The following is a 14,342-nucleotide window of genomic DNA, read 5'->3' as shown; positions in this document are numbered from 1 at the left end:
CCCCCCCGCCTTCACTCAGGAAGTCAATAGTGGCTGAGTGTCTACCTATTCTGTCTGGTCTGTTCTATTCAGAAAAGACTTTATAGAGGAAAAAAAAAATTCTGGAAAAGATACAGCTGTTAGGCCTGTCCTAGGGCCCTGGGCTCCCCCGCTGGGGCTGATGGCCCTTGGAGGGCGGGGCTGGTGGCCGGGCCTCAGGTGATGTGGATCCGGAAGCAGGAAGCAGTCTGAGCCCAAACCGGGGGAGTGAAGGAGCTTCCGGGAGACTAGTGGGGAGGCAGGTGGGGCCGTCTTGCTCAGGACTCCCAGGGAGGGAGGAGGATGGTGGTTGGGCTGGGGGCTGCCCAGGATGGGGCCAGGAGAAGAGTGGAAGAAAAGCTGGGCTTAGAATAGTGAGGGAGGTGATGCAGCACAATGGTGCTGGGCCTGGGGCAGGAGGAGGCAGGGCCTGTTCTGAGGTGGCCCTCTGGGGGCCCCGACAGGTGGCTCGGTCTGGGATGAGTCTGTCCATGGAGGAGCTGAAGGTAACAGCTCAGGAAGTGCTGGGGAGACTGAAGAGCCGCCACCTGTTCCAGTCTGAGTGGGACACTGCTGCCTTTGCGGTCCTTCTCACTTTTGTGGGTGAGTGTGGCCGCTGCCTCCTGCCTCCCCCGGCTTGCTGTCAGCCGTGCACGAAGCCACATCTGGACACCCATCCTGTCCACAGGCACTGTGTTGTTCTTGCTGCTGCTGGCCATTGCCCACTGCTGCTGCCACTGCTGCTGTGCTTCCCCCAAGCACCAGAAAGTGAAACGTGGGAAGGTGAGTGGGGAAGAGGATCCAAGGGGAGAGAGGCTCGTCCAGGGCCACAGGGCGGAAGTGGGGAGAGGCCAGCAGGGACCAAGGAGTGGCTCCCGCAGGCGACTCTGTACTTCTCTTTCAGGAAAGACTCAAGGGAGTGGATAACTTGGCCATGGAACCCTAATGTTAGTCCTCTGGCATGTGTCCTGGGGCCAAGAAATAAAGCTTGTCTGCCGAGCCTGAGCCTGGACTGTGTCTCTAGGCCCTGCGGGTGGGCAGCATGGAGACTCAATGCTCCACAGAGATGCCGAGTGTCGCCCTGGGTCACCAGCTTAGGGTCTCAGACACAGGGCCTGAGCTTTTGTCCCCATCCTTCCTGGCCCCGAGGCAGCCGGGGATCCTGTCTCAAAGGTAGGTTTGTGGGGACCCCAGGTCCTGGGAACAGGGGAGGCCACTGAAAAGCAGGGAAACCCAGCCTGGTCCAGACAGACACTCCAGGAAAAGTCTGATGATCTTTATTTTTTAGAGGCTGTGTGCTGAGGTTTCAGAAACGTCCTAGCTCTTCAGTGCATTGTCAGGGCAGCTCAGCAGAGGGCCCTATTCCTTCCCTCCCAACTCACAGCTGAGCCCCGCCCACACCTTCCCCCAGCAGGAGCAGAGCAGCAGCGCCCCCACCCCCCACCCTGGGGCAGCTGGAGAGGAAGAAAAGGCCTGACTTGGCCACCCCCAGTCCAAAGGTTCCTCGAGATGCCTGGGAGGGCAGGACTTGGGAGTGTGGCCACTCCTCGGCGCCACCTTCCTGACACAAAACCTCAACCAAATGCGAAACCAGCGAGTGTCCTTCCTCCTCCTCCTCCTGGGTCCAACCAGAGCAGCGCAAACGCGAACGTGTGGGACAGGGTGGGTGAGGGAGATAAATAACACTACGAGGGCTGTGTAGGCGGGGAAAGGGGTTCTGTGGGCAGATGCCACCCTCCCAGGGTGCAGGCTCCTGGGCACTTTGCTCAGAAGGGTCTGTAGCTCCAGTAGCTGGAGAACACGGAGATCTGCGGAGGAGGGGCACGGTTAGCAGAATGCTGGGGTGTGGCCAGCACCCTCCAAGGCCCCAGGGAATTCCGTCCAGGTCAGTGCTGGGAGAGCACTGGTCCCAGTAGCACCATGGCCTAGCTGCCTGTTGTGTGGCCATAAAGGACTTTAAGACTGGGTGTGCTAGGAGGTATGACAAGAGCCCCCCTCACTGGAAGGAAGGGCCTCAAGAGTGCTGCCATCTAAGGGGCTGAGACTCTGTCCCCCACAGCATGCCCAACACACCTTGTCCTTGAGCTGCTGGCAGAGCTGCAGGGAGACAGTGAAGTAGACCAGGGCGTCATTGAGCCAGGGGATCACACATTCCACCTTGTGCACATGACTCACCTCCAGGCGTTGTGAGCCCCACTCACTGGGGGACAAGGGACAGGTCTCTTGAGTGGGCCTGGGCCCAATGCCGGTACCACAGGGTGGGGGGAGGTGTGCCAGGACCCCCCTGTGAACTTACAACATGGCCCCTGGGCTATGCAGCACTGCGCCTCCAGCTGGGCGGAAGTTCTGGGTAGAGGCACAGAATCTGATCAGGCTTCCGGAGGCTTTGGGATGGGGTCAGGGTGGGGCAGGGTAGGGGTCCACTCACCTTGGTGGAGTTGGGCTGCAGGGCGTGTAGCTGGTATACCGTGAGGCAGAGCTTGTTGAGGTTGATGTAGACATTGACCAGCAGGTCGGAGGGCAGGGAAGGAGCAAACATCCGCTGGTGGGAGGAAGTGGGGAGGGGGATGAGGTCCCACTTACCTCAGGCTGTACCTGTGGGCCTGGCTTCTGCAGAATCACGGAATGGGGTTCCCAATCCCAAACCCAGATGCTCCTCCCACCAACTGAGGCTTTCAGGTGCCCTGGGATCCTCCTCTGCTGCTGCTTTGGGATCCTGGCCCAGGGCGGCATTAAGACACCTGGTGGAGATGGGACAGAGCCCCACCAAGAAGTGCACAGACAGACTGACCAGCTGCAATCTACAGGTTGGCACCCACGTCCCTCCCAGGGGCAAGCCAGGCCTGCTCTGGGGGCCACCTTAGCAAGGAGTTGGCTGAGGCACTGACCGTGAGGCCGCTGGCTGCGATCTCGGGCAGGGTGAGGGTGGCCGGGGTGGTGAGCCGGTTGCGGGCTCTGGTCAGCTGCAGCATCACAGCATCCATGAGCTGGGGAGGTGGAGTTACAGCTGCTGTGCAGGATCAGGCCTGGTTCCCCACCTTCCCTGGCCCCTACTCCTGCTGGGGTGTCACAGTTCTCACGCCTAAACCCCACTGCCTCAGCAGGGGTGACTGCCATTCAGGAGGTTGTGGTTGGAACCCTGGCATTGGCCCCATGGGGATGAAGATTTCGGGAGATAAGCCCCAGAGCACAGGTTTTGCAGATGGCCATGAAGGCTTAAAAGATGGGCCCCGAATATGGCTTGGGTCCAACAGGCTAGGGAGAGCATCCTGGAAGAGGTGGTGGGATGGCTGAGTTGAGGTTTTGGGTTTTGGCAGGTGAGGAAACTGAGGCTCCAAAGGGTAAGGCCAGTCACAGGGGCAGGGGAGTCACCTGGAGGCCTCCCTCTTTCCTGGGCCACGGAGCAAAGCTTTGGCCTACTCCTCAGTCCCAGCTTCCACTGCCTCCTGTAGGTCACGCAGCTATTGCCAAAGGTGAACCAGCCAAGGACACACAACAAATCAAGGGCAGAGGTGAGATACAAATCCCAGGTATCGGAGTCATCTCTCCCACACGCTGTGTGGCCTCTGTCAGTTTTTTTTTTCGCTTTTCTTTATTCCAGTATTGTACTGGAGATTGAACCCAAGGTCCTCACACTGAGCTGCAACTCCAGACTTTTGTTTTTTTAATTTTGGGCCAGGAAAAAAAAAACCCAAAAAACTGGGACAGGGCCTTGCTAAATTGTTAAACTGCCCAGAACAGGCTCGACTTGCAATCCTCCTGTCTCAACCTCCCAGAGCTCTGGAATTATACGCATGCACAACCACACCTAACTCTACTTTATAAGCAGTGTAGAGTTTCCCAACTAGTACTGTGATGACCACTATAGCAGGAGCTTGGTGCTTGTAGGGGGCCACTTTACCTGCATTACCATGGTTAACAGCTGCTAAAGCTTGTCTCCATGTTACGGGTGAAGAAACACAGGCATCAGGTGACTAAGCAGGTGACTTCAGGTTGCATAGCTCACAGCTAGGGCCAGGGGCTGGATCCTAGGTTGTGAGCCACTATGCTACAGGGAGACACGCGAACACACAGGGGAAAGAGACAGCCTAATGCTAAGCCTGGGCATGAGGGTACGGGACCACAAAGCACAGTGCCAGAGGTCTCCAAGGGCCCAGGCTGGGTCTGGGCAGCTCACCTTGAGGACTTCAGCACCCGTCTTGAACTGGTAGCTCTCATCTCGGTGGGCAAGGAGGTAAATGGCTTGGCTGACATGGTTTCTGGCATCCTGGATCTGAAAACAGCATCCAGCCAGCAATTAGGCTGGATCTTGTGTAGTGCCTCAGCATGGCTCTAGGACATAGCCCAGGGCACAGCAGCAGGGCAGAGCCACACTGGGCCTGACCCTGGGTGGAAGGGCTGCAGCCTGACCCGCCCATTCCACCCTAAACTGCTCTTTTTGTGCTGCAGAAGCTAGGCCTGGGTGGGCACTCCAGGGGCTGAGGCAGCCCTGCTCTCCTCCCTCAAGGAACTAACCTTCTTGAGGACCGAACAGAGATAACTTTAAAAGACTACCCAGCAGGAAACTAACGGGGTGGGGGGCAGGGGGCAGGGGGCAGGGGGCAGGGAGGCAACTCCTAAGCCTGAGACCCCTGAGAGCCAGAGCTGGTGGGAGTTGGTGGAAAGCCTGGGTTTGGTTCCAGAGGCTCAGGCAGGGGAGTGACTTGGGCAGGGGAACATCAGCTGTCCCAGCAGAGCCAGAGGGCCCACAGGCAGGAACAGGTTCTCTGCCCCCCACCCGCACAAAGAAAGCTGTGGGGCCCCAGGTACTGCCTGCTCAGCTTTGTGGCTAGGAAACTCGTTCTCAGGCCAGCTCTGGCTACAAATCCTCCAGGCTAGCCCCAGGGCAGCCAGCTGGGCTGCCCCTGCCTGCCCCTCCCAAGCCTGTGGTTACCTGTTGCAGCTTCCACTGCTTATCCTCCCGGAAGGCCAAGTGCAGCAGCTGGTTGTTCCGGGGCATCTTCAGGTTCACATCCTGATGGGGGGAATGGGATAAATGGGGCAGGGGGACATCTTTATGCTTTTGGCTACAGAGAGCCCCAGAAGGGGGCCCCTGAGATCTCAGCTGGGGGTGATGAAGGAGGCAAATGGGGAGGTCAGAAAACAGGAACTCAGGCCTGAGAGGAGCCACAGAGGCAAAAGGGAAAGGAGACGGAGAAAGGGGAAGGTAGCTGTCACATGATGGCAGCCAAAGGACAGAAGCCATGGAGAGGGACCTTCCCCCACGCCTTGGTGCCTGGCACAGGGTTGGGTAGAGACTGGTGATCAGATGTTGGCCATTGCAGCGGTGATCTGGGGCCAGCTGGATCCTGCCAATGTCCACGCTTCACTGGGTCCAGGAGCTAGGCTGAGCCGAGTGCAAGCAACTGCTTTCCTGGACCGCTCACTAAACCCACACCCCCAGTCCCACAAGAAAGTCCAGGGGTTGCTGTCAGAGAGGTCAAGGATCCTGATCAGAGTCTCGAAGCTGGCTGATGGCAGAGTTAAGCAGGAAACCCCACGGCGTTCCCACCGGCAGGATGGGAAGGGGACAGGGTGCGGGGGACTCACCGCCTGGCTGAGGGCATCTCCCTGCAGAGTCAGCACGCCCTTCACCTGGTCTGTGCTACAACATGCGAGTGTCAGAGGGGGCCTGCTGCTGCCCCTCCTCTCACTGTTGGTTTTCAGCTGGCTGTTCCAGGGTGCACCACAAACCCACCTGTCTGCAGGGCAGAGCTGCAGCCAAGCTTATAGTCCCCAGGCAACCCCCACTAAGGAGCCCCTCCTCTGGATTTCTGCTCAGCTTACCCACAGCTGCCCAGGATGAAGTTCTCCTGCTTGGCTGGGCTCTCAGTGCCTGAACCTGGCAGAGCGAAGCGCAGAGAGGCCTCCTGTGGGAGAGAAGGCAGCCAGTGAAGTCCACTTGAGTTGAGCCAGAGCTCCTTCCAGAGGCCCCCTCCCCCACCCCCGGGCTGGCCTGACCCGGGGCTCAGCTGCTGTGGGGTGGCCCCAGCCTGGCTTCCAGGGCCCAAGAGGGCTCAGATGTGATCATTCCACACTGAGCACCTATTGTGCGTCTCCCACAGGGAAAGCAGGACACAGTGACCTCTTAGCCACTGAGCTGAGGTCTTGGGGTCTGGGGAGCACAGTTTGGACCACAGCAGGCATTGGTTTACTTATCTTCACAGCAGCGCCATTACCTACTTTTGTAATTGAGGACACAGAGGCCCAGAGAGGTGGGGTAACCTGACTGAGATTGCACTGTGGGAGAGGGGCCAGGAATCCTCAGCTGTCAAAGTAGATGTCACTACTTCAAAGAAAGCCTTCCTTTCTGGAGCTGTAGGACTTGTTCTAGGGACAACTGAGGTCCCAGGCACCACTGCACTCACACAACTTCTGGTGTTAGTTGGGTGCTGCTGTGCTGAGGCCCCGATTAATTTTGTTTACCGAGGCGGGGGCCTTGTCTGCACCGCTGCGCCTAATACTATGCGGGCGCCCAGGAAACAGCTGCGCCGCTACTAGCGGCAGGGCCCCAGTGGGAAGCTGGGCAGGTGGGGCACAATGAATGCAAAGGTCCGGGGGCAGCCTTGCGCATTACCTTGAGGATGTCCTGCAGCTGCCTCAGCACTGCATGCACCTCGGCGTGTAGCAGCCAGCGGAACTCCTCCTCCTGCGGGTCAGTGCGGTGGTCACCGAAACCCGCCGCCCGGCTCACCAGTACCGCTCGCTCCGCTGCTGTCGCTGCCATCGCGGTCGCCATGGTCTCAGCTGCGGCCCAGCGCAGTCCCCCGCTCTCTTCCCGACTGTGCCCGACGCCGGCCCCTGCTCTCGGCATCGATTGGCGGAATAGGCGCTAGCCCCACCCCTAGGCCGTCTCGGAGTCAGCAATTGGCCAGCAGCTCACAACACCGGCGGGATCTGGAGATCTGCGTAGAGACATCACCGGCACCTGTCTCTGGGAGCCTCTCCTCCCGGCTCGCACTTAAGGCCACCAACGCTGCCCCGGACCCTGCTACGCTCACTGATTGGCCCTGGGAGCGGTCCGTTCCTACTTAGCCTCCCCATTGGCTCGCCTGGCTACACGCCCAAGTTTGTCCCGCCCCGGCGCCCCTGGGAAAGCAAAACCGGTACTGATGGCCTGCGGGGCCGACCCAAACTTGAGGGATCCTGCGGCACAACTTTATTACCAAGAAGTGTTTTATTTTTCTTGCAGTAGCTTTGTTAATTGCACAAAATCATGTTTTGTTTTTGCCATTTAAACATTATCACACAATCCTATTCTGAAAGACAAATGTTCATTAAAAACAAAGCAAAAATAAAAATTCGCAACCTTAATCACCTAGATTTGTCATTTAAAGGAGGTTTAAAGGAAAAAAAGGGGCTTTCTTACAAGCTTTTTCACAAGTATCACATTTTCTCCTTAAAAGGGAAGGATTTCAAAACAAAGGTGAAATAGCTTAAACAGAAATACTCATAAAAAGAAACTTTACAGAATTGTCAACAATATTAAGACAACATTGACTAACCGGTTTCATTATAGCGCCTTCCCCACCTCCACCCTGTGTGTCCACCAAGACAAAGACAGGCTGTGTTCAAATGAGTTAGAAATCCCAGTGAAATGAACAAGTCTGCCACACCCCAAGGATATCTCCCCTGCCCCACACCAGTGTGGCCACCTCATATAGTTATGTATTTCACTGTAAATTCTCATCTGTACATTGTGACTTTGCAAAACCCAGCCTATGAGGGAGAAAAAGCTGACATCCCTTTCAGGGAGCTCTGCCTTGTTCTCATGGGACATTTTAAGACCCCCCTCTGGCCCTCTATCCCAGGAGAAATGCTAGGGCAAGGAAGCCCAACTCCACCTCTGAGTCAGTTCAGGCCTCATTCTCTCCCACCCAGCAAACCCTGGCCTGGGCAGCACCAAAGAGCATGATGCTGGCTGGAACAGACACTCGTGCCCTGTCAAGAACTGAGCCTAAGAAGTGCTCACCATTGTTCAGGCTAGGTTTGTGCCAAAGACAGGACAAGTACTGTCTCCATGGGAGGAAAAGTGGGAGAGAAGAGTGAAGAGATGGGACATGCAGAGGATTTATGCAGGGCAGGCTGGGCCAGGTGTGGCCAGCTCAACGGCTCTCCAGAGCCAGGTGAAGACTGTGGTATAACGGAAACAGGAAGGAGCGGCCCTCACTCTTCACTGCTCAGGGTCCTGAGGGCACCCTTCCCAAGGGCTGGAATGCAAATCCAAACACTCAAACAGCCTGGTGAGGAACAAGCTCCCACTGCAGGGAAGCAAGGACCTTGGACCCAGCTCAGGCTTGCAGTGCCAGTGGGTGCTCAGCAGCAGCAGAGGAGCCAGGCTGCCACACTCATCCACAGGCTGGCTGCTCGCTGCTCTTGCTGACGAGCCAAGTCCACGTGCATGGGACGGTGGTAGTCTCCTCTCAGATTACAAAGGCCTTTGCAAGAGGTGGCTGCACATCTGTAGTTTAGACGTAAAAATCCTCTTCAGCTGAGGCTGGACGGCCCACAGAAGCAGCTGCTGGGAGTGCGTGCTGGTTCATCCTGGCCCTGTGCCTTTCCCTGCACGGGTCCAGGTAGGGACATGGACACAATGGCAACCTCTGCTGATTCTAGTTCCTCAACTGGAAGGGGTTTGATAAGACAAGCTTGGAAGAAAAAAGCCAGGCAGCAGCAGTTTCTGGGCAGCTTCTATCCTGGGGTGAGAGCGTGTATGTGTGTGTATACATATAACCACCTAGTCCCGGGCAGTGCCCGGATCAAGAGCTTCCTCACAAGCCAATCCTGTGACACCCCTCCCTCCAGGGTGTCAGGGAGGGGGCACTGCTGTGTGCTGTGCTGATGGCGAGTCTCAAGTCTGTATAAAAGGAAATGGAGACAGGTGGACTGGTCCAGAGTTAAGTCTCAGGACCCCAAACCCACATGGGGAAGAGGGGGCTGAGGGAGCTGAGGGAGGATCAGAGGGGTGGGGAGGGTGCAGACGACTTAGTGTATGTAGGCTCGGTACACAGCAGACATATCATTGTCAGACTGGTCCAGTGCCTTGGCTCTTTTGTATACCTAGAAAAACAGAAGAAGAAAAAGACAAGGGAGTTGGTCACAGAGCTGTATTAAACAGTTGGCCTCCATTCCTGCAGGGAGTTCTAGAAAGCTAAGCAGGCAGGTCCTACAGCCAAGGGTGTCTTGAGTATGACTCCTGGCCACCTGACCTTGGCCTCAGCCACTGATTGATCTGCAGAAGGTACAGTACTGACCTTCACCAGTTATGGTGAGGACTAAATGTAATAAGGGATATGAAGTGCTCAGTATTGTCAGTAATTATGGTAACGTCCTCTGATACAGACAACCCTTCAAGGACGTCCCATGTCATCCTCTGCTGTGCCTGCCATCCCCAATGGATCCCTAGAATGGTAGGCAATCAGCAGCCATCCCAGAGGTGCATATGCAATTCTTAGAGTAACCACCAAAAGGTAATTCAGCTAGACATGTGGACTATGCCTATAATCCCAACATTCCAGAGGCTGAGACAGGAGGATGGTTTCAGTCAAGGCCACATGGGCCACATAGTGAGTTCAAGGCCAGCCTGAACTACACAATGAGAGCCCATCTTAAAAAATTAAAACCCAAACCACACCACACCAAACCAGCAGAACCTCCCTCAACCCCAGAAAACCAAAATCAAAACAGAAAATCTCCAAATGGTAATGCAAAGAAACAATCAACAGATAAATGAAAATTAAATTCTAAAAAATATCCAAATAACCCAAAGAAGGAAAGAAAGAGGAAGGGATGAAGATGGGGCAACAAAGAGAAAATGGGAATGGGTGGTGATGCCTGTAATACCAACTACTTGAGAGGCTGAGGCAACAGGATTAAGTTTAAGGCTGGCCTGGGCAACCTTACTGTAAAATAAAAAATAAAAAGGCTTGGGAATGTAATTCAGTGCTAGAGTGCTTGCCTAGCATGTTTGAGGCTCCAGGTTTAATTTCACAGTACCGTACCCCACAAACAAACAAAAAAAGGGTATAATTTTCAGGTCTAAATACATCTCAATATGCACACTAAATGTTCAAGGACTAGTTATTAAGACCCTGTAATCTCTGACCAATGCAGACCCCAAGTTCATTGGCTCCATTGTGAAATCAACCCAAAACTACTTCCAAGCCAATGAATCTGGCTGACTCAGGATGAAGGCAAGTGAGAAACCATCTCAAAAGAGGTTTTCCCAACCCAAGCCGTACATGGAATCCTTCCAAAGTACAGTTAAAAATGACCTTCTATAGCCAGGTGTGGTGGCACATGCCTGTAATCCCAGCACTCGGGAGGCTGAGGCAGGAGGATTGCTGTGAGTTTGAGACCAGCCTGGGATACCTAGTGAGTTCCAGGTCAGTTTCAACTACACAGCCAAGAGACAGTTTACATTTTGAATATATAGGAAGGACTTGAAATAGTACTGAAATCTGAAAAAGCCATGAAATGAGTACTCTGAAATGTTCAGACAAGAAGGGACAGGAGGAACCAGTCGAGGTGGCACAACCCTGTAATCCCAGCACTAGGGAGGCTGAAGCAGGAAGACTGCTGTTGAGTTTGAGGCCAGCCTAGGTTATACCGTGAGTATCAAGGCCAGCTTGAACTACACAGAGACTGTCTCAAAAACCAAACCAAACCACACCAAACCAAAGCAGGGACAGGAAACACAGAATTTAAGGAATGAAAAGATTATAAACAAGTAATGGTGAACCTTTTAGAGTTTTTAAGACCTTTCAATGATACAAACGGCCTATTACAAGACACATGTTATAGATTTGCCATTACTCAAGGTAGGTCCAAGAACACGTATTTCTTACTTTTTCTTTGCTGCAACCAGCCTCCTGAGACTGATTTTTTTTTTTTTTTTTTGGGGTACCAGAGGTCCAACTCGGGTCCTTGGCTTGCGAGGCAGGCCACTGAACCGCTGAGCTAAATCCCCAGCCTGAGACTGATATTTTTTAACATAATAAAAATATATATCAGCTGCTGGACCTGGTGGTACACAATTGTAACCCTAGCTATATAGGAGGCTGAGGTGAGAGAATTGGAAGCCTGAGGCTAGCCTGGGCAACTTAGACCCTGCCTCAAAATAAAAAAAGGGCTGGGTCTTGTAAGCACAAGGTCCTGAGTTGTATCCCCAGTACAGGAAAAAAAGGGCAGGGGGAGCTGGGGATTTAGCTCAGCGATGTCTCCACCTGCCTCACAAGTACAAGGTGTCAAGTTGGATCCCTGGTAACCCCCCCCAAAAAAAGAAGAAATCAAGGAAAACCCCAAATATTGGACCCCCCCAAAATTTTTTTTTAAGAGACAAGATCTTACTATGGCGCATGCCTGTAATCTCAGCACTCAGGAGGCTGAGGCAGGAGGATCTCTGTGAGTCTGAGACCAGCCTGGGATACATAGTGAGTTCCAGGTCAGTTTCAACTACGTAGGGAGACCCTGTCTCAAAAAACCAAAAACCAAAAATCAAAAATCAAAACAAAACAAAACACACACAAAAAAAGATCTTACTATACTGCCTAGGCTGGCCTTGGACTCCTGGGATCAAGTGATCCTCCTGTCTCGGCCTTCTGAATAGCTCAGATTACAGATGTACTATAACGCTTGGCTGGGCAAATTTTTACAGAATCCACTGATTAAAAAAGAAATCAAAAGGGAAATTAAGTGTGGCACAGAAGGAAATTTATTTTTAATGCTCAAATCAAAAAAGTACAAAATCAATAATTTAAGATTCTATAAGGTGTTAGAAATAAGCAGGGTGTGGCAACACATGCCTGTAATTCTATCTGTTGGAGGAGGAGGCAGGAGGGCTGCTGTAAGTTTGAGGCCAGCCAGGGCCATAGTTAGTTCAGGTCAGCTTGGACTATAAGACCCTGCCTCAAAACCAACCAACCAAACAAAAAAATGGGATAAGAAAAAAAGAGCAAAGATGATCCAGATTTTGAATTAGAAAGTGGACTATAATTCTGTCTGAAAAACAACAGAATGAAACAATTCTATACATCTGAGTTCTTCCTTCCCAGCCCAATGTAGTGAAACTAAAATGTGAAAAAACAAAAATGAGCATACAAAAGGTACATAAGTAAAGGAACAGAAGTAATACAAGAAAAAAGGAAATGAAGGGTCCTAAGACTTGGGCCCCCACTTTTTCTTACCTCATTGGCTGCAGCTGCCATTGGTGTTGGGTGGTTGACGGCATCGCCCAGCGCAATGGCCAGGCGAAGATCCTTCTGGATGTACTTCAGGTAGAAATCAGGCTTGAAGTTCCCTTGTAGGATATCTGAGGAGGCAGAGTTACTTACTGGAAGACATCCACGCACGCTACATAAAACCACTTCCACGAGGGCACAACACAGCATCTCCAAAGGCTATAGACAGGATGCTGGTTCCTTGGACACCTAAGAGTCATAGAGCGCCCAGCTTGGGCCCCAAATTCCATCCGTGATGTCTCTAGCTTCCACTGACTTGGGCAATGGACTGACTGAAGGGAGCACCTTTTACATCCTGTGAACCCAGGAAGAGAAACTATTGCGGGATACTTGCCTGACCCAGTTCCCCAGGTCTTATAAAAAGTAAAATGCAAGAAAGGTGAAAGGTGACTTACTTTGGCACTTCTGGTCCAGGAAAATGCTGGCCAACTGTCCCTGATTGAGGATGTCTAAGAGTGTCTGCTGTGACTGGCCTGTGACCTGGGCCAGGGTCAGGCCCTCTGCAATGGTGGCCATGAAGCTTCCTTGGACCATGTTTACAATCAGCATCATCTTGGCTGCATTGCCAACTTCACCTACTCAGGGCAGAGAGCCAAGGTCACACCCCATGAACCACTCAAGTAGGCCTCTCTGCCCTCCCTCAGCCCTGCACCCCGGGGAGCCCCTTTCACCTGCCCCCGACAGAACTGGGTCTTCCTTCCAGGCATGTCAGAGGAAACCTTCCCCCAGGGCACCTGGCAGGGAGGCCATGTGGGACAGATGCTGTCACCTGTGTGTGGTCCCCCCAGCCTCCAGGCCTGATGTGCCCCAACAGGTGCCAGGCATGTTACCTAGAAAGAAGGAAGTCTTCCCCATAGCTTGGAAGCAGCTGCTACAGTCCTCATACAGGCCCCTGTCTCCGGCTGCTAAGATCACCAACATCCCGTCGTTAGACAGCTGCTGATTCCCTGAGACTGGGGCCTCCAGAAAGCGTCCCCCCCTGGACACAATCACCTGCAATGGAAAGTCACAGCTTCTGGAGGGCCTGCCTCTCACAGGACTTTCAGGGAAGGAGCAGAGTGTCCTTGAGGGGTCATGGTTTCTTATCACACCAGCCTTGGGATGCTGTGCTGTGGCCTTCTGCACTGAGGTCCTAAAGCTGACACCTGTACCAAGGACTATGGCTGTGTAGAGTCAGTTAGCTCATCCTCCACATGTATATCACAAAACATTAGTAAGAGAAAAGATAAGGTCTGTGTGTAGATTTCCATTTATTGTGGAATTTTTATAAAGACCAAGGAGCAAATGTGACTATGCCAGCTATTGGCTAAGCATACCCGCCCTCTGGTCACTGCCTGTTCCTGACTTCAACCACCCTCAGAACACACATGGGTCCAAAGTCACTGCTTCCTTACTTGGGCCAGAAGATGGGGGTAGAGGGACATCAAAACTGGTAGTTGCTTAAACCAAAATGGCCAAGTTGACGTATGGGCAGCTTCTCATTTTAAGGCTGGCTGCCACAGAACCCAGTGCCCACCCAGCCTGCAGGAGGCCTCCTACAGCTGTTCAGACTAGCTGTGGCTTTGACAGTGGAGCATGAATACAGACTAGTCCCAAGACTACTGATGTCTCTTGTTCTCTCTCTCTGGCTTTGTCTCTAGTGTAACCAAACTGCATACAGATGTGTGGTCAGCCTGGGCCTTGGGCTCCCTGAAAGGATGGTCCAGAGCCAGCTACCTGGGCCAGCTCTGTGACTGTGTCCGCATCCACCGTTGACATATCCACATAGCACTTCCCTGGGCGGATCCCTTGCAGCACACCACTGGGGCCCAGCACAAGCTGTGGGGACACAAGGGAAAAACAATAGCCCAGGATCCTAGCGAAATGCTCAGGAGCACCTGCAGACCTGAGATCAGAAGCCTTCTGCTTTTCTGTACCTTTCCCGATTAGAAGTTAACTATTACAGATGAACAGCAAAGAGCCACTAAGTAACCAAGGGATAGAAAAGAATTTCCAGTATGTTCTTGTTTATTCTCCCCAACCCCTGACATTTTAAAGACAGAAATT

General features: G+C 53.2%; 3 protein-coding genes across 9 annotated transcripts in view; 1 reads left to right on the top strand and 2 right to left on the bottom strand.

Annotated features, from left to right (window-relative positions):
* Smim22 (small integral membrane protein 22) overlaps window positions 1–1,023 on the top strand; it is a 3,746-nt gene extending 2,723 nt beyond the window's left edge. The window contains exons 1-4 of one of the 3 annotated variants that reach the window (XM_010644127.3): window positions 73–281; window positions 483–621; window positions 707–801; window positions 923–1,023. In XM_010644127.3, the coding sequence (XP_010642429.1) occupies window positions 498–621; window positions 707–801; window positions 923–964 (261 nt within the window). In that variant the 5' untranslated portion in view covers window positions 73–281; window positions 483–497 and the 3' untranslated portion in view covers window positions 965–1,023. Of the gene's footprint in view, window positions 1–72; window positions 622–706; window positions 802–922 lie in introns of those variants that run through there. The other 2 variants (XM_010644126.2, XM_010644125.3) reach the window with 2 other exon arrangements.
* A 257-nt stretch (window positions 1,024–1,280) lies between these two features.
* Rogdi (rogdi atypical leucine zipper) lies at window positions 1,281–7,042 on the bottom strand. Of its 2 annotated transcripts, none has more exons than XM_010644129.2 (11): window positions 6,758–7,042; window positions 6,635–6,706; window positions 5,845–5,927; window positions 5,608–5,662; window positions 4,952–5,032; window positions 4,196–4,291; window positions 2,907–3,005; window positions 2,447–2,560; window positions 2,315–2,364; window positions 2,092–2,218; window positions 1,281–1,826 (listed from the first exon to the last, which is right to left on the bottom strand). In XM_010644129.2, exons 1-11 carry the CDS (start codon window positions 6,869–6,871, stop codon window positions 1,785–1,787), a joined length of 933 nt encoding a protein of 310 aa, XP_010642431.1. In that variant the 5' UTR covers window positions 6,872–7,042; the 3' UTR covers window positions 1,281–1,784. The 2 variants fall into 2 exon arrangements, with proteins under 2 accessions (XP_010642431.1, XP_010642430.1); XM_010644128.3 differs by having other exon boundaries at window positions 1,282–1,826; window positions 6,752–7,041.
* A 1,563-nt stretch (window positions 7,043–8,605) lies between these two features.
* The window catches only part of Glyr1 (glyoxylate reductase 1 homolog), a 34,702-nt gene continuing 28,965 nt past the window's right edge, over window positions 8,606–14,342 (bottom strand). For all 4 annotated transcript variants that reach the window (XM_010644130.1, XM_033758586.1, XM_033758584.1 and 1 more), the window contains exons 12-16: window positions 14,013–14,114; window positions 13,127–13,289; window positions 12,692–12,871; window positions 12,243–12,367; window positions 8,606–9,117 (exon numbers count right to left, since the gene is read on the bottom strand). In XM_010644130.1, coding sequence (XP_010642432.1) covers window positions 9,043–9,117; window positions 12,243–12,367; window positions 12,692–12,871; window positions 13,127–13,289; window positions 14,013–14,114 — 645 coding nt within the window. In that variant the 3' untranslated portion in view covers window positions 8,606–9,042. The remainder of the gene's footprint in view (window positions 9,118–12,242; window positions 12,368–12,691; window positions 12,872–13,126; window positions 13,290–14,012; window positions 14,115–14,342) is intronic.

The sequence above is a fragment of the Fukomys damarensis genome, unplaced genomic scaffold (genome assembly GCF_012274545.1).
Source record: "Fukomys damarensis isolate Sample0158 unplaced genomic scaffold, DMR_v1.0_HiC HiC_scaffold_34, whole genome shotgun sequence".
In the NCBI taxonomy this organism is placed as follows: Eukaryota; Metazoa; Chordata; class Mammalia; order Rodentia; family Bathyergidae; genus Fukomys; species Fukomys damarensis.
Note: the sequence above shows the minus strand (reverse complement) of the source record. Positions and strands in the feature narration are given on the sequence as shown.